Consider the following 19,631-nt stretch of genomic DNA (forward strand, 5'->3'; position numbering starts at 1 on the left):
TCAACACTAATCTCAAAGGAATAGTAAACGCAGTATTGGGAGAAACCTGGATACCAAATGAAACTGATTTTTATTAAGTTATGTGAGAAACTCTTAACAGTAACAAAAGTAGGCAAGAACTAGTCTCTTTAGTCTGGTTGGGTAGGTAAAAAAGTGATAACCAGGGGACAGAAAACTAACCGCACTAACCAGGAGCCCACAGGAAAAGAAGTAAAGGAATTAATGTCACCTATAAACAGGCAAGACTTACAGCACTCGGAGAAATGAAAAGCAAATGTCACATTAAGAAATGGAAACTGTGGAAAGAGATAGTTGCAGAATTAGACAAAAAAATAAGCAGAAGAGAAATAGCATAAAAATTAAAATGCAAAGGGAGTAACCAGAAAAAAGCTAAGTAAACTTCTGAGAGAGAAAAATGCTGGGGTATAGGATTTCTTATTTAGTTGAAATGGTTGAATGGTTTACAGACCAAGTGTCTTTAAACTGCCTCATTAAAGACCTAAAGGGAGGGAGAAGAAAAGAGATAATAGGCGGGAAAACAGATGAGTAGGAGGGAGCAAAGGGTGGTATGCAGAAAACGTGAATAATAAACCAAATGTAACTCCTGGCTATGGGTTACACCCTTTGTACAGTGAGTAGAAGGGTAAAAAATAAAAGATTATAAAGAATAGTACTAAATAAATAGGGGCAAATGCCAGGAGAAAATAGTGAAGCATGCATGCGGATTGCACTTATGTTGGACCTGTAATTCATCATGGAAGTAAAATTACAATTTTGATGACTTAGAAAAAAAAAAAAAAGATTGTAAACATTGTGCATGTTAGTTGCTTTGTTATTCCAACCCTTAATGACTGTTTCATTGATGGAATTTTTTTTGTCAGATTCTTCTTTGTGATTCATGTGATAGTGGTTATCATACTGCCTGCCTGCGCCCCCCTTTGATGATTATACCCGATGGGGAGTGGTTTTGTCCACCATGTGAACAAGTAAGTATGTTATATTTTGTTCTTTGGTTTCAAAATTGCAGTACTCACAAACTGACACATTTAGCTGTTTTTAGTAGAAATGTGAAAGTGATCCCACAATAAAGCAGGTGGGATCTTGGAATAAACTCCCCATAGACCCCCACACCTAAGCTCTCTCTCTTTCAAAAAAAAAAAAAAAAAAATCAAACACACACTGGCTATATGCATGCACTAAATCTGACTGGGCTGACAAAATGACTGTTCCCTCTAGCCCCCTTCCTTCAATGAAACTATACTATTATCCTACCATTATGCCTCTTTAACCACTTTTTTCCTTTTTTTTTTCTCTTCCTTTCCTTCATCTTGTCATCTGTTTCTACTACTTTTTTCTTATTATCTTATATGTTTATCCCCCCTACCATTTTTCTTTTCCCTACCACAACTTTTTTTTCTACTTTCTACTCTACATAGGCAATTTATATTTAAATTTATATTTATTATTTACTTATGATATGACAGTCTATTTACTTACTTCTTCACTTACTCAGCAGTCTTACTCTAGCAATCAAAGAAGAAGCAGCTCTTTATTTTCCTGTTTATTAATAAATTTGATCTTTTTTTATTGCTATTATTTATATATAAATTTCCTGCTTTGAGTTTTTGGTATTGATATTTGTTATTTGATTGTTTAAATCTTTGTATTGTAATTGACTTGTTCGTAAATGGAGCTTTTCTCCTCGGGCCTCTGCTGAAAATAAAATAAATAAAAATAAATTATGGAGTGGTTCGCAGTATTGATTTTGACTGTAGAGTGGTGATAATGTGCTCTTTGTGGGGACTATTGCTGCAGCATTCATGGTGAATAGATAAAGGCGGACGGCCAACTTTCTGCTCTTGACTTCAGAGCATTTTGCAGGTATTCTTGTTGAGCTAAACTTTCCTTCTCCAGAAATTGGCCTGGTGTACAGCTTAAAATGAGGACCTATTTGTCGTATTTTTTTTTTATGCGTAAGAAGCTAGTCATGAAATGTCTGTCTCTCCATTATAGGTTCATAGGTAAGTACTAGTCTACCTGCCCTTGTAAGCCATTTTAAGTCTTGCCTGTTTCCCTTTTTGTGCTCAAAATAACCTACTCCATTTGGTTATAGATTGGTCTTACCGATCCCTTGATCAATAATTGTATATTGCCCTAATGAGAACAACTGTGATTATTACCATAGATAATTTGAGGAGACCCATGCATCAGATGAAACATTTAAGAGATGTATCTGTCCATTAGTAGTACAGGGGCGGTCCTGGGGTAAATTTTTTGTTTGCCATCCATATACCTAAGTTGCACTTGTATGTGGATAAGGACTTTGTTTTTTGTGAATGAGGAGTCTGTTCCAGAGCAGCAGTATCCTTTCTGAGATATACCTGTTCCTCCAAACCATTCTGTTGATGTTGGGAAAAAGTTTAGATCCCTAGACAGAGTAGTTCTGATGCTGTTTGCCTTGCTGAAGTACAGTAAATCCATTAGTATTGGGTGGGAGCATGCCTCATATGTCAGCCACAGGTCACCTCTTAGTCTGTAGGATACCAAGTATAGTGACAGGGCTTTTAAATCTGTCCATGTAGGGCATATTGTTTGGGCCTTATGTCATTTCAGTAAGGTTTCTCATTGGGTATTTGAATTGTTGCATGTGTCTGGACAGATGCATGCCAAGGGGGAATTATACTTAATTGCGGGCCTGATGAGGGCTGAGTAGAGAGAGACAGTGACTTGTCTCGATCTAGACACAATCCCCTTGATCTGAAGTAGTTAACTTCATTTGATCAGCAACCTGTGGGTTTCGGATCTGATACGGATCCAAGCCGGCAGCATACCAAGCAAAAAGATTCGAGCTCCAAGCTCCTCCCCCCTACCCATACTGCACTGCAACCTATTTCCAATCCTCAGATCTCATTTGCCGCAGCTTTAGCCAGCACGGGATTCTTGAGCTCCAGGAAAGTGTAAGGGTTTTTTGTCAAAAACTTTGGTCTGTGTGTGCCCCTTTTGATAATTTTGAGGTAATTATTAGATCTGAAGTAGGATGTTCATTTGTCAGCAACCTGTGGGTTACGGATCTGATATCGGATCCGAGCCGGCAGTTTGTTTCAAGCTAATGGATCCCAGCTCCTAGCTCCTCTCTTCACCCATAATCCCCTGCTAACCCTCCATGACCTCAGATCTAGTTTGCCGCGCTTGTGGATGGCTGGATCCTTTTTGAGCTCGTCAGATAAGTGAAAAAAGTTTACTTTTTCAAAGTACTTCTTGTCAGAAATTTCTTTTTTAGTTAAAATTAATCTTTTTAAAGTGCGTAAGTGTTAGGTTCCTTATTTTTTTTATCTTAATTAGTTACCCTCCCTTCGCTGGTCGTTAGTGTGTGATGTTCTTCGTTCCCCATTGCTGCAGTCCTTACTATTGGGTATAGTCCGCATCCAGTCGGCCCGAATACCAGAGTATAAGGCTGACGTCGGTCAGGGCGCATTAGACTGACGTCAGTACGTCAGGGTACTAATGCGCATGACCGACGTCATATCCTCAGTCTTTTTTGCCGCATGGTCCGATGCAGAAGCAGTTTTGCGAGTGCAGGTTGGCGTTCTGAAATATTTCCGAAACCGGAGTTTCAGACCGAAACAGAGTTGGCTAAGTACCCGTTGGGAACATTTTGGTTTTTCTTGCCTCAGTATTTAACCGGATGTCAGAAAAAGTGAATAACTGTATTTCTTGTGGGAAACAGATACCTCATAGGGATTACCATACCTTGTGTATACCTTGTTTAGGGCCTGAGCACGACGTTGTTGGTTGCCGCTCTTGTGCTAGGTTTAACAAACGCACTATTAAGAAGAGGTTAGACTGTGCCAGGTTAGTGTTTGGGAAGCGTTGCAATTATAAAATGCCGTCGGATGCTCCGGCGCTTCGTCAAGAAGCGCAAGGATAAAACAGCGAAGGCTAGGTTTGATGAACCGGCAGTCCCGGACGTCGGTTCTTTAGAAACTCAGTGGAGCCAGAGGTTTTGCCAGGAGTTTCCATGGAGTCTCAGGCAGAAACTTTACTGTTACAGGATGTGCCTTCTCAGGAGGTAGGCCAGGCTGAGGGGCTTCTCAGGTAACTGTTCTTCCCTCTCTTCCCAAGGTAGTTAGAGCCTCTCCTTCTGTTGCCAAAACTTCTTTGAGAGGTAGGCCTAGTTCAGCTTCAGTGGGGGCTTCTCCTAGCATTTCGGGTTCTGTACCTAAGAAACATATGCTTAAAATGGCAGAAGATTTGATTACTATGATTAGAGGTTCTATGCCCCCGCCTGATAAGAGGCCTAGGGTGGAACCGGAGTTTGATAGTTTTGAACAGTGTTCAGAGGCTTCAGAGTCTTCTGCGGAAGACTTGCAGGAGTATCCTACTTATTCTGATTCTGATGTGGATGATTCCACTCCTACTGCTTCTCCTTCTCCTCCTGAGGATTTCTCATTTTCAGAGACTCTGCATTCCATGAGGGAGCACTTTAAATGGGAAGGCCAGGATTACTCTGATTCCAGGAAAAGGCTTAGGGAATTCTTGTTTTTACCCCAGCATAGGCCCTTAGCTATTCCTCCTGTGTTGAATGTGGTGGAAGATGTTTTTGCAGAGGCTTCCCTGAACCCTGACTCTTTGCCTCCTGCTCCTGTTAAGCCTGATAGGTATTATAGGGTGCCCGAAGCTCATAAGTATTTGTTTAAGAGTCCTAGGGCGGACCCAGAAACTATTTCTCAAGGGCCTAAAGGTGTTAAGGCTTCTGTGGTTAAAAATCCTGTTCCCACTGATAAAGAGGCAAGGGCTTTGGATAGGTGGGGAAAGAAAGTGTATACTTCTTCCACTCTAGCCATGAGGCGTTGAATTGTCAGTTTCACATGCTAAAATATCAGAATTATCTCCTTTCACAATTAAAATCTAAGGTGGATGCTTTGGCGGAAGGTATTGAGTGTAAAGAGTTGCTGGATTTGGTTCATGTGTCTGAACAAGTGGGTAAGCATTCTTTGCAATGTGGTTTTGATGCTGTACAGGCCTCCTCGAGGGTGGCTGCTACTAGTTCTGTTCTTCGCAGGCATGCCTGGTTGAAGGATCAGAATTTAGCTGAGCATGTTAAGACAAGGATTTTGGATGCTCCTTTACAGTCTGATGTGTTGTTTGGATCGCCTGTGGAAGCAGTTTTAAAGAAAATGGAGGACAAAGCTAAGTCTATGCAAACTGTTAAAGATTTTTTGCAGGTGCAGCCACCGAAGTTTAGTAGAAATTGGCCTGCTAAGGGGTGGACATATCCTGCTTATGATTCCCAGTCTAGGGGTAGGTCTACGCGTGGTAGGGCAGGGCTCAAGGTTCTTTTAGGCCTAGAACAGGGAGTTCACCTGCTCAGACTTCTGGTGAGGGCAGGGGTCAGTCCTTTCGTAAACAGACCCAATGACCTGTCTTTTCAGCTGCCAGTAGATTCTCGTCTGGCAGCTCCTTTGGGAGGAAGACTGTCTCTTTTCAAAGAAAATTGGGATTTAATTACTCAAGACAAATGGGTGTTGGATATCATTCACCACGGTTACAGATTTTATTTCCATACAATGCCCCTTTCAAAGGCATGCCAGACGTTCCTCCTCCACAAAGAAAAGAGGCTCACAAGCAAGTTTCTCAGTTACTCCAGATGGGGCCATTCAGCCAGTCCCTGTATCAGAAAGGGGCCTAGGATTTTATTCTCGCCTGTTCCTAGTACCAAAGAAGGGGAACACGTGGAGACCAATTTTGGATTTATCTCTCCTCAACACTTTTCTGGACATTCCCAAGTTCAAGATGTTGACTTTACAACAGCTTTTACCTCTGCTGGGCAAAGATCACTGGATGGTAACTTTAGATCTCAAGGAAGCTTACCTTCATGTGCCTATAAGGCTAAGTTGCAGGAAGTATCTTCGGTTTCGAGCTGGAAATTCTCATTATCAGTTCTCTGCATTGCCCTTTGGCTTATCTACTGCGCCCAGAGTATTCACAAAGGTTCTGGCTCCAGTGATAGCTTACTTCAGGCTTCAAGGAATTCAAATCTATCCTTACTTGGACGACTGCCTGATTCTGGCTCAAGAAAAGGAAGACCTTCTACAGCATCTGGAATATGTTATAGCAGTGCTAAGATGCCTAGGGTATTCTGTGAACGAAATAAAGTCCAGTCTAGTACCCTCTCAAGACATGTGCTTTCTGGGTGTGAGACTGAATACAGCAGCCCAGATGGCCTTTTTAACCCCGGACAAACAAAAGAGTCTATCACTTTACTTCCATCAACTATCTCGACAGTCCGTGCTGACTGCAAGGACAGTCCTTCAAGCATTAGGGTTCATGGCATCTTGTATTCTGGTGCTTCCCAATGCCAAACTGCATATGAGGAAGCTACAATGGTATCTCAAAATGTATGGACACAGCACTGCCAGGATTTGGACACTGTCATTCAAATAATACCTTGCCTTCAAAAAGAATTTTTGTGGTGGGCTCAGGAATGTCACCTAAACAAGGGACTCTGTGACCCGGCCAGAGGCGAGTCAGATTTTAACGACAGATGCCTCGGACATTGCTTGGGGAGCTCATCTAAATGGAAAGTGGATACAAGACAAGTGGCCTGCCAGACTACAGCATCTACATATCAACATGAAGGAGATGTTAGCAGTCCAGTTTGCATTAATGGCTTTCAAGGAGTTACTTCTTCCAGGGCAGGTGTTGATTCTAACAGACAACACAACTGTCATGTGGTACATCAACAAGCAAGGGGGAACACATTCTTATCCTCTATGCAGGCAAGCAATGATTTTATGGGAGACTGCGCTAAGCTTGCAACTAACTCTTCAGGCAAGGTTTCTGCCGGGAGCACAGAACTCCTTAGCAGATGTGTTAAGCAGACAAATCATGGATCCCCAGGAATGGAAACTGGATCTTCATGTATTTCAAAAATTGACAGTGTCATGGGGAACTCCAGACATAGATCTGTTCGCTTCTCCACTAAACCACCAGCTGCCACAGTATTGCACAAAGGGGTTTCATCACACAGCTTGGAAAGTGGATGCTCTGTCTTTCAGTTGGAAAAACCTTCATGTGTATGCCTTTCCTCCTCTGCCTCTTCTTCCAAAGGTACTATTAAAGGTCAGACAAGACAGGCCAAGGATGATTTTGATAGCTCCAGATTGGCCTCGGCAACACTGGTACCCACTACTACGGAGTCTGGTAAGGAAGCCTCCATGGCCTTTACCTCTGATTCCTCATCTGTTATCTCAGAAGGATGGTCATCTGCTCAATGTCAAGCTTCACTCTCTTCATCTAACAGCCTGGCATATTCTGTGTTGAAACACAGCAGGTCTCAACTTCCTCAACAAGTTTTAAATGTGATTATGGAAGCTAGAAGACCTAGTACAAGGAAAGTGTACGCAGAAAAATGGAAGAGATTTTTATTTTGGAGTACAGCAAAGAATTTGCAGGTTTCTGAGCCTAATTTGAGTGTGGCTCTTCAATATCTTACTGAGTTATTGGACAAAGGTTTGTCCTTCTCTTCCATTAAGATTCATGCTGCAGCAATTTCAGCTCACTATGATTGTGACCCACCATTGTTTTCGCATCCTTTGTTCAAGCAGTTTCTTAGAGGGCAAAGAATATAAGAACCCCACGTAGAGCTCCTACTCCTGCTTGGGATCTCAATTTTGTGTTGGAAAAACTTACTCTACAACCTTTTGAGCCTGTGGCTACTGCTGAATTGAAATACTTGTCATGGAAGACTGCTTTTCTGTTGGCTATTACTTCTGCAAGAAGGGTGTCTGAGTTGCAGGCCCTTATGGCAGTAGAGCCATTTTTGATTTTCCATAAGGATAGGGTATCATTACGTACTAATCCTTCCTTTATGCCTAAGGTGGTTTCTAGTGTGGCTTTAAACCAAACTATTCATTTGCCTACTTTTTATGCAGACCCCCAAAATAAAGGGGAAAAAATTTTGCACACTTTAGATGTACACAGGCAATTGCGTTATTATTTAAGCAGGACTAAAGATTTCAGGCAGTCTCAGCAGTTGTTTGTTTCTTTTGCTTTGTGTTCACAGGGCAAGCCTGTGTCAAAACAAACTATTTCTAGGTGGATTGGCTTTTGCATTGCATTTTGTTATTCCCATCATGGCAAGGAGATTCCAGCTGGGATTAGGCCTCATTCCACTAGGGCTACTGCCACTTCAACAGCATTTCTAAGGGGGGTGGCAGCTAAGGATATTTTGGAAGCAGCTACTTGGAGTTCAGTGCATACTTTCTCTAAGCATTATCACCTTCCTATCTACTCTAAGTCTAGGGCTGGTTTTGCCACAGCTGTTTTGCAAGGCATGTTGTCAGCTCCTGCTTCTTTATGATTTGCCAGCCTCCCTTACCTCTGCTTTGGGATTCTACCCAATAGTAAGGACTGCAGCAATGGGGAGCGAAGAACATAGTACAGTTTTGTACCTACCATAAATGTAGATGTTCGAGGATCCCCATTGCTGCAGTCCAATTACCCTCCCTCCTTCCCCTCTGTGTTTAGGGGTGGTTGTGTAGGTGAGGTTACATGCTTATATTTTTGTATATATGCTTGTATATATTGTACATATTTTTGGTGCAGGTATTTTGGGCCTTGTCTTTTTAGGGTCTTCTGACATCTGGGGCAAGAAAAGACTGAGGATATGACGTCGGTCATGCGCATTAGTACCCTGACGTACTGACGTCAGTCTAATGCGCCCTGACCGACGTCAGCCTTATACTCTGGTATTCGGGCCGACTGGATGCGGACTATACCCAATAGTAAGGACTGCAGCAATGGGGATCCTCGAACATCTACATTTATGGTAGGTACAAAACTGTACTTTGTATTTCTTTTGGGGCCTGTGTGTGTGTGTGTAGTTGTTCTTTTTCTTAAAAAAAAAAAAAAAAAAAAAAAAAAAATGGCTGAGGCCCCAAAAGCCATATTTTCCAAATGTACAGAGTGTGGCCATAAGCTCTCCCCGGCTGATGGCCACACTCGGTGCGTTCGGTGCCTTGGGGTTGAACACCTCACCTCGGGCTGTACCATCTGTGCAGCGTTCAACCCCAGGGCACTGAAAGAGCGGAGGTCGAAGCTGGTCCTGGCGGGACTTTTACCCCCTGATTCGGCTTCGGCCGCTGCTCCCGTGGCTCCACCACAGCCTGTGGTCGCTGCCACTCCTGCCCCCCTGCCTCCGTCCAGGACTCAAACTCCCGCTAAAGTGTCGGAGGACAGGGATGCCAGGAGGGAGAAACGGAGGGAGAAGCACCACAAGCGGCGGGCCGAGACCTCCGTTTCGGCTCCGCCAGCTAAGCGGGCTTCTCCCTCCACTGCTTCTAGGTCTCCTCCTCGGCTCCGATCCCCTTGTTTCTCCCCGGGGCCCGAGGAGGAGGAGACCCGATCTCCGTCGAGGTCATCGAGGCGGCATTCCAGGCCTGCCTCGGTGGCCTCCTCGAGATCTACTTTCAGTTTATCCAATGCAGACTTGGACTGGATGATGCGAAGATTCATCCAGGCCCAGCTGCAGATGGGAGTGCTCTTGCCTCCCCTCAGGGGCTCACACCTTTTCCACCCAATTGCTCCTTCTCCGACCCGCTACCCGGGTTCGGAGCATTCGGAGCCGAGCAGCGTTAGAGCCGGGGGTGGGTCGGCACCGACAGTACTCAGTACTTTGGATCCGACCCTGCCCTCGAGCCTGTCGGATCCGACCTCTCGGAGCCGTGGTCCGAGCTTCAGATCCGGGGGATTCAGTGTGCCTTCGGCTCCATCCAGGTTGGAGCACACTGGTCCCTCGGATCCGACTGTCTCGGCACCGGCTCCGATCCCTTCATCGGATCCAAGTGGGAGCCGACTTTTGGAGAGTGGCTCTCCCTCAGCCTTCGATGTTGTGGAGAGGGCTCTGTTGAGAGCATCCGGACCCCCCCCCCGGTCCTTGCATCGGCTCCTCCCTGCACTTCCTCTCTGCTGTGCCAGGCTTCCATCACCTGGCCAAAGGGACAGCCTGCTTCGATGTCACAGATGGTTCCATTGGAACAAGATGTTGCTGGCGAGGCCTGCTCGGACAGTCCCCCCAAGGAAGCTCCCCGCAAGCATAAGTGCAAAAGGAGGCACATGGACTCCCCTGAGTCCTTAACCGAGGACACGGACTTGGAGGAAGGGGAAGGCTCCCCAAGATCGCCCCCTGAGGATGTCTCCTTTGGAGACATCATGGAGATGCTGAGAATCCAGAGGTGGGTGGTCTGCCCCCAAGTCTTCCTCTGACGAGTCCGTGTTTCTGGAGGCATTCGAGGCAGGCCCGTCTATCTCTTGGGTGTCCCCTCCAGCCGACCCCCTGGTGGACCTCATTACCACCAGGGCGTGGAAGGATCCGAACACCGTGGAGCCAATACCGAAGTGCCCAGATAGGATTCTTAGCCCCCCCTCAGACCGATCACATTAGATTAAGGGGCCCCCCCGTAGATGCCATGTTGACGGCGGCAGCCACAAAGAGGGAATTGGCTCAGGAGAGTCCCTCAGTTCATCCATCAAGCAAAGAATCCCGTTTGATGGACCGCTTAGGGAAGCGAGTCTTTAGTTCAGCGACCTTCTCGGTAAGGTCTCTGAACTATATGGCACATGTCATCAGGATGCAGCGGGATCTTATCAAAGAATACGCTGCATCCCCCCCTGAGTCCATGTCGGAGGATGACAAACAATTGTACTCCACCCGAATGGCCACTCTGAGATCGATTTCAAACACCTCTATGCGGCTGTTGTCCCATGCCACAGAGGGAGCTGCTAGGGCTAGTGGAGCAGGCCTAGTCATGAGACGTCAGGCCTGGCACCGTCATTGAGATTTTACGGAGCCCTTTAAAGTGTCCTTCGCGAACACCCCTTTTGATGGTTCTGCCCTATTTGGCAAAACAGTTCACGAGACACTTGTCCAGAGCGAGGAGGACGGGAAGACGTTGTCTGCCGTCGGAGTCCGCTTCTCTGCTCCCAGCGGTCCTTTTCGAGGAACCAAAAGAGGGTCAGAAGAAGATGTGATTCTGGAAATCACAACATTCCCAACCAGCTCCGGACAACCAGTCCTACCGTGGCAGAGGTGGACAGGGAGGACGTCGCCCCAGGGGCAGAGGGGCTCCAAGAAACTTTGGGTCCAGAGAACCTTTCTCTGAGCGGCCCGCGCAGCAGCCCTGAGGGGTTGCCCAACTGCTCCACTCTGGAGGTAGTCAGGGGGCGTTTTTCGGAACACCTAGCGGCATGGGAGTTCGTCACAACAGACCGCTGGGTGCTTCGCATCATATCCAGAGGGTACAAAATACCAATACTCCATGTCCCCAAATCCAAGAACCTCCCCGATGTACCACCCGATCAGAGGGAGGCCGCAGCCGCAGAAATCCAGCAGCTGCTAAGAAAAAGAGCCATCCAGCCCGTCCCCCAAGGCCAGCTCGGATTAGGGTTCTACTCCAGGTTCTATTTGGTGCCAAAAAAGACGGGGGACTTGAGACCCATCTTAGACCTTTCCCGCTTGAACCTGTCAGTAACCAAGGAAAAAGTCCGAATGGTCACTCTTCAATCTAGCCTCCCCCTTTTGAGGGAGAACGATTGGATGTGCTCTATAGACCTCAAGGATGCGTACTACCACATTTTAATGGACAAACGATCCAGGAGGTTCCTTCGCTTCCGGCTGGGGGCCAGTCACTACCAGTTCAGGGTCCTTCCCTTTGGCCTCACCACAGCCCCCAGGGTGTTCACCAAGTTATTAGCAGTGATTGCGGCCCACCTGAGACTCCAAGGAATACAGGTCTTTCCGTACCTGGACGACTGGCTCCTGACCGCACCAACAAGGCATCTACTTTGCTCAGCCAGAGACTTCTTTCTCCATCTAGCCCCACAACTAGGCATCACTATCAACGTCGGCAAATCTCTACTGGCTCCGACGCAGGTCATAGAATTCATAGGTGCCAGAATAGACACCAGAGATTTGCGAGCCTTCCTAACTTCCGAGAGAATCCGGAACCTACAACTTCATGTGCGGGCTATCCTTCATTCAGAGGCTTCACCAGCGGAATTGGTCCTGAGGGCACTAGGCTCCATGGCGGCAGCGATTATGCTCCTTCCATGCGCCCGTTTGAACATGCGAGTACTGCAATGGACTCTGTTAGTGCAATGGTCCTTCCTATCCCTTCCTCTCCACCATCCCATTGCTATCAGCAAGGCTTGCAGGAGGGCACTACTATGGTGGCTCCAAGCATCGAACTTCCATACAGGCCGTCCCTTCTGCACCTCTCCCCCTCTCGCCACGGTGACCACGGATGCTTCCCGCCTCGGGTGGGGGGGGCATTATTCAGGCAGGACAGTCCAAGGCATGTGGAATGATACAGAGACCTCCCTGCATATCAACGTTCTGGAGATGAGAGCGGTGCTGTTGGCGTTGCAAGCACTTCAGGGCTTCCTCCCCACAGGAACGATTGCAATTCAGTCGGACAACATGTCGGTGGTCTGGTATATCAACAAACAGGGGGGAACCAGATCTTTACCCTCTGTGCCGCGAAGCCATGAGAGTGTGGGAATGGGCGATCTCCACCAACCGCTTTCTGATTGCAACGCACATTCCGGGGAGGACCAACATCCTAGCGGACAAGCTCAGCCGCACCCTTCTTACCCCGTACGAGTGGTCTCTCAATCGTCTAGTAGCGAAGCAGATATTCGCAACATGGGGGCGACCCTGCTGCGATCTTTTTGCATCTCCATCAAACAACAAATGCGACAATTTCTTCGCTCTAATCCCCCCTCCAGGGTAAACTCCAAGAGACGCTCTGGTGCATGCATGGCCACCCGGTCTACTCTATGCCTGTCCTCCTCTACCTCTGATGATACAACTCTTACAGAAAGCCTCGCGGTTGGGGAGCAAGATGATTCTCATTGCCCCATTCTGGCCTCGGCAAATTTGGTTCCCTTACCTGTGGTCTCACCTTCTGAATCACCCTTGGATTCTAGATCCCATTCCGGATCTCATCTCCCATCCGTTGGACTTACCAACTCCAAACCTGGACAATCTGAAACGGACAGCTTGGTTGCTCCAGTTCCACTCCTAGTTAGGACTCCCGGTATCTCTTCACCAGTCAAAGCCATCCTTGTGGCAGCGCATAAGCCCTCCACCAGGAAAGTGTACCACAGTAAATGGAAACGTTTTTCCATCTGGGCAGAGCACCACGATCTAGATTCCTTTACGGCTCCTCTTCCATCCATATTAGACTTCCTAACTGAACTCTTTCAGAAAGGCGCTAGTTGTTCAACTGTCAAAGTGCAATTGGCAGCCATATCTCATTACCATGTGGGACATGATACAGGCACTTTGATGTCGGCCAAATTGTGTAAAACCTTTCTCAAGGGCACCTTTTTACTTAGACCCCCTGTAAAAGAAGCCGTACCCCCCTGGGATCTTACATTAGTTCTTCAAGCCTTGACTGCTCCACCCTTTGAACCCGTTGCTTCAGTAGATCTCAAATTCTTGTCATGGAAAACAGCAGTCCTTGTAGCCATCACTTCAGCGAAAAGAGTGTCGGAGCTTCAGGCTCTCTCTGTGAAGCCTCCTTACCTGATCTTTCACCCAGATAGAGTGTACCTCAGGATCAATCCCTCCTTTCTTCCCAAGATAGCATCAGAAACCAACATAAATCAATCCATAAATTTACCGGTTTTCTTCCCTAAATATCAGAATAAGGGAGAGTACAAGCTGCACTCATTAGATGTTCATAAGCAGCTTCGCTTTTATACTCATAGGACAGCTGGCCATAGACAATCCGACCAGCTGTTCGTTTCCTTTGCCAAATTTAATTTGGGGAAAGCTATCTCTAAAGTATCTTTATCTCGCTGGATTTCCCCGTGTATCCTACTGACATATCAAGCCTCGGGTAGACCCACACCAGAAGGAGTTCGTGCTCATTCCACCCGCTCCATTTCTACCTCTGCGGCCTTCAAATCTGGAGTTCCATTGGATGATATTTGTTCTGCAGCCACTTGGGCTTCATCTCATACCTTTATTAACCACTACAAACTAGATGTGCTTTCTAGAGGGAGAGCATCCTTTGGCTCTGCGGTGCTTCGTAATATCCTTCCATGATGGCCATCCAAGGTGCAGGTAGCTGGGGACTCTGTCCCACAGGTTGCTGACAAATGAACATCCTACTTCAGATTTAGAAGTTATGTACTCACCATAACGTTCCATCTGAGTAGGTAGTTCATTTGTCTGCAACCACCCCCCCCCCCTCCTTCCCCCTGGCCTTCTTCGGATCTACTAGTAGTTAGATATCCTTTTGTTGGATATATATTGAGGGGCAAACTCGATCTGAGGTCATGGAGGGTTAGGAGGGGATTATGGGTGAAGGGAGGAGCTAGGAGCTCGGATCCATTAGCTTGAAACAAGTTGCCGGCTCGGATCCGATATCGGATCCGTAACCCACAGGTTGCAGACAAATGAACTACCTACTCAGATGGAACGTTATGGTGAGTACATAACTTCTAATTATCCACAATAAGTATTGTTTTTTTCCCTTCTTGAAAGTTGAAAACTTTGTTAGTGTAGGCCCCCTTTCTTGCCCGAGAGCGTGTGTGTGTGTGTGTTCTCTAAGATGTCGGAAAGTCAGAAAGTGACTTTCTCTAAGTGCACAGAGTGTGACCATAAGCTGTCTCCAGCCAATGGTCACACTCTGTGTGTAGTTTGCTTGGGGTGGACCATTTGTCTTCCAGCTGTACGATTTGTGCGGCCTTCAACCCCCGAGCCCTGCGGGATCGCAGGAATAAGTTGATTCTTGCGGGTCTTATAATCACAGAATCAACTTCTGCCTCTTCCTCTCCAGCCACGGCTGTGGGTGTTCAACCTTCTGGCCCTTCCCCCTGTCCGGCACTCACCCTCCCACCTTACCACAGGGAGAGAGAAAGGCCAAGAAAATCAAAGAAAAACACAGGGAGACAAAGAGACATTTGGACAAGGATGAGAATAAAGATAGAGAGAGGGGCTGCAAGCGACAGGCCGAGTTGGATCCAACGGCCCCTCCCACTAAGGTAATCTTGTCTCCAGTAAATGTTACCAGGCCATCCTCTCCTCTGCTCCATTCACCATGTTTTTCTCCGGAGCTGGAGGAAGGGGCTAGACCACCCTCGAGATAGTCTTCACATCGGCTTTCCCGGTCCGTGTCGGTGACATCCTCCAGATCGACTCGAAGCATCTCTGAAGCAGACATGGATTGGATGATGCGAAGGTTTCTACAAACTCAACTGCAGATGGGGGTACTGCTGGCTCCCCCCTCCCGGGGTGTGGAGCTCAGCTCCATTTTTCGCCCCGATAGCTCCTTCTCAGATCCATCGGATATCGGAGTCGATGGATCCGAGGAGCCCCGGAGTCAGGGGGTTGGCGCAGATGGTGCCTTCGGCCTTGACGCTGGCCATGCTCTCGAGTCTGTCAGATCCGCTTTTGGATCCAAGCTCTTGGAGCCGAGAGTTGGGCGTCGGATCCAGGGAGATGTGTGTCATCGGCTCCGTTGTGGTCGGGGCATACTGTCCCTTTGGGTCCGGCCGTTCCATCTTCAGCTCCGATCCCTTCTTCGGATCCGAGGATCTCTGCTACCAGTTTCAGGGAGGCCGGGTTTCCCTCAGCATTCGACGTGGTGGAGAGTGTTCTCTCTGAAGGATTGAAATCCCTCACTCTGTCTTCTCGGTCCATCCCTGCTCCCTCGCAGCTGGGTTTGTCTTCCGTCATCCAGTCCCCCCAGGGACAGCCTGTAACTATTGTGCCCCAGACAGTTCCCTTGGAGGAACACAAAACCATTTGTGAGCCCTCTCTGGAGAGTCCACCCAAGGAGGTCCCTCACAAACACCAGTGTAAAAGGAGGCACTTGGACTCCCCCATGTCCCTCACTGAGGATACCGACTTGGAGGAAGGGGAAGGTTCCCCCAAATCACCCCCAGAATACGTCTCCTTTGGAGACATGGAAATCCTTCGCCAAAGGGGAGGGGGGGTCTGCCCAAAAACCTTCCTCTGACGAGTCGGTATTTCTGGAGGCGTTCAACACAGGCCCATCTACCTCTTGGGTGACCCGCCCTGCTGACCCTTTGGTGGACTTTATCACCACCAGAGCTTGGAGGGAACCGGACACTGTGGAGCCTGTAACTAAAAGGCCCAACACAATATTGAGTCCACTGGCAGATAGAGCTTCGTGGAACAAAGGTTCTCCAGTTGATGCTATGGTGGTGGCGGCAGCAGCCACAGAAAAGGAACTCTCCCAAGAAAGTTCCTCGGTCCACCTCCCAGACAAGGAGTCCATGGCTATGGACCGTCTTGGAAAGCGGACTTTTGCTTCAGCCACCTTTGCTATAAGGATGCTGAATTACTTGGCCCACGTAATTCGACTGCAGTGGGACCTCATGAAAGAGTACAATGTGTCTCCCCCGGAGTCTATGTCGGCCGAAGATAATCATACCTTCTCTGCTCGTATAGCCACTCTCAAGTCTGTGTCCAGTACGTCCATGTGTTTACTCTCTCATGCCATCGAGGGAGCTGCTAGGGCTAGAGGGTCCAGCATCATGCCTGGCTCTGTCTTTGCGACTTCTCGGAACCCTTCAGGGGGTCCTTCGCTAACGCACCCTTTGACGGTTCCACTCTGTTCGGGAAGACTGGTCTGCGATACGCTTGTCCAGAGCGAGAAAGATGGGAAGACACTGTCAGCCGTCGGGATCCGCTTCTCTAACCCTCAAAGGTCCTTTTCCAGGAACCATCGAGGGCAAAAGAAAGATCAGCAGTCCCGGAACGCTCAGGATTCCTTCTCCCGCAGAGGCAGAGGGGGACAAGGTGGACGCCGGCCCAAAGGCAGGGGGGGGCCCGAAGAACTTTGGGTCACGTGAACCTTTTTCAGAGCGACCCACGTAGCATCCCTGAGGGGGTTACCTGACTGCTCATGTCTGGAGGCAGTCGGGGGGCACTTTTCGATGCACCTAGCCCAATGGGAGTCCATCAAGACAGATTGCTGGGTGCTTCGAATAATATCCAGAGGATATTTTATTCCTTTCATAAACGAGCCCCCTTACACAAGGTGCCTCCCGGACGTCCCACCTGTTCAGAGGGAGGCCGCGGCTTTGGAAATATAAACGCTGTTAGAAAAAAGAGCCATCCAGCAGGTGCCCCTAGACCAGTCCGGATCAGGCATCTATTCCTGGTTCTTTTTGGTGCCAGAAAAGCCGGGGGACCCAAGGCCGATTCTCGACTTATCAACATTGAAGCAGTTCATTGCCAAGGAAACGTTCCAGATGGTCACGCTTCAATCCATCCTGCCCTTTCTGCAGGAGGAAGACCTCAATGATGCACAATGATGCTTACTACCATATTCTGATGGACAGGCGATCTGGGAGTTTCCTCCGCTTTCGGCTAGGGGCCAGTCATTATCGATTCAGGGTCCTACCCTTCAGTCTCACAACAGTCCCCAGGGTGTTCACCAAAGTCATGGCAGTTGTAGAGGCCCACCTGAGACTTCAGGGCATTCAGGTCTTCCCGTACCTGGACGACTGGCTCCTCACCGCCCCCACCAGGCATCTACTCTTACTAGCCAGAGATTTCTTTCTCCGGATATCACTTCTGCTAGGTATTACCATAAATCTGAAGAAGTCTTCCCTTCAACCTGTTCACTTCATAGGGTCGAGAATAGATTCTCGTCAGGCCAGGGCATTCTTAACCCCAGACAGACTACATAGCCTGACAATTCATGTGTTAGCGCTTCTGCAGTCCTCTGCACCCCCTGCAGAATAAGTCCTGAGAGCCTTAGGGTCCATGGCAGCAGCTATCAACCTGATCCCTTGTGCTCATCTGCATATGAGAATTTTACAGTGGACGTTGCAAGTTCAGTGGTCGATTCTTCATCAACCTCTAGATTTTCCGATCCTTCTGAGCAGAGTTTGCAGAAATTCTCTCACATGGTGGCTCCAGTCTCGGAATTTGCAGGAAGGATGTCCCTTTCTTGCACCCCAACCCCAAGCCACAGTGACCACAGACACCTCCCGCCTGGGGGGCATTATTCGGGCAGGACTGTTCAAGGCACGTGGACTCAAAACAAGACCGTTCTGCATATAAATGTTCTAGAGATGAGAACGGTCCTATTGGCGTTGCAGGCCCTTCATGCTGATCTACCTCTGGGAACTATTGCAGTCCAGTCAGACAATATGTCAGTAGTCTGGTATATCAACAAACACGAGGGAACCAAGTCTTACCCCCTTTGTTGAGAAGCCATGAGAGTCTGGGAATGGGCAATCTCCACCAACCACTTTCTGATAGCAACACACATTCCGGGTCGGTCCGACATCTTGGCGGACAAATTGAGCAGAATTATTCTTTCTCCCCATGAGTGGTCTCTGAACCTTTGTGTAGCTGAACAGATTTTCCTCAAGTGGGGTCAGCCTTGCTGCGATCTCTTCGCATCACCTTCCAACGAGAAGTGCAGTGAGTTTTTTGTTCTAATCCCCCTGATGGGGGAAAGCACCAGAGACGCTGTTGTTCATGCTTGGCCACCCGGTCTTCTTTATGCGTATCCCCCACTTCCGCTTATGATAAAGTTCTTACAGAAAGCTCGCCGGTTGGGGAGCAGATTGATCTTCATTGCTCCATTCTGGCCTCGTCAAGTCTGGTTCCCCTGCCTACGGTCTCATCTCATAGCTCGATCTTGGATCCCATTCCGGATCTAATTCGTCATCCCTCGGGAATACTTCCTCCGAATCTGGACAGCCTGAAGCTTACAGCTTGGCTGCCCCAGTTCCACAAGTTGCTAGGACTCCCGATATCGCTTCTCCTGTTAAATCTATCTTGGTTGCGACACATAAATCCTCTACCAGGAAAATTTACTCTAGCAAATGGAGAAGCTTCTCCATTTGGGCTTCACAGAGAAATCTAGATCCTTTTACCACTCCGATCCCAGCAGTATTAGGCTTTTTGTCTCATATCTTCCAGCAAGGAGCCCGCTTTTCCACAGTGAAGGTCCAGCTGGCGGCTATTTCTCATTTCCATTTAGGGGACGATTTAGGCTATCTCGCTGCTGCCAGAATTTGTAAGACCTTTTTGAAAGACACTTTTCTTCTGCGACCTCCTGTTAAGAATACGTCCTGGCCGTGGGATTTGACTGCGGTTCTTCAGGCCTTAGTTGCACCTCCTTTTGAGCCCTCTGCTTCAGTTGACTTAAAATTTTCGTCATGGAAGACGGCTTTTCTTGTAGCTTTAACTTCAGCAAGGAGAGTGTCGGAGCTGTAAGCTCTTTGTATGAACCCCCCCATGTCTTGTGTTTCATAAGGACAGGGTGTCTGTCAGGACTAATCCATCCTTTCTTCCTAAAGTGGCTTCTGAGACAAACATTAATCAATCTATTAATTTGCCTGTCTTTTTCCCTAATTTTCAGAACAAAGGGGAATACAAACTTCATTTGCTGGATGTTCACAGACAGTTAACATTTTTATTTGCACAGGACGGCGGCCTTTCATAAATCTAATCAACTTTTTGTTTCTTTTGCTAAGCCCTTTTAGGGAAACCAGTTTCCAAGGTGACTCTTGCTAGGTGGATTTCCCTTTGTATCCTACAAGCATACAGAGAGCTTGGTTTACCAGAACCA

General features: G+C 47.7%; 1 protein-coding gene across 1 annotated transcript in view; it reads left to right on the forward strand.

Moving 5' to 3' along the window:
* Positions 1–861: 861 nt before the first annotated feature.
* RSF1 (remodeling and spacing factor 1) overlaps positions 862–19,631 on the forward strand; it is an 801,570-nt gene continuing 782,800 nt past the window's right edge. Inside the window, exon 1 of the mRNA XM_044073343.1 lies at positions 862–986. Coding sequence (XP_043929278.1) covers positions 942–986 — 45 coding nt within the window. The 5' untranslated portion in view covers positions 862–941. The remainder of the gene's footprint in view (positions 987–19,631) is intronic.

Source organism: Protopterus annectens, chromosome 5.part1, assembly GCF_019279795.1.
Source record: "Protopterus annectens isolate FY-2018-M chromosome 5.part1, PAN1.0, whole genome shotgun sequence".
Lineage (NCBI taxonomy): Eukaryota > Metazoa > Chordata > Ceratodontiformes > Protopteridae > Protopterus > Protopterus annectens.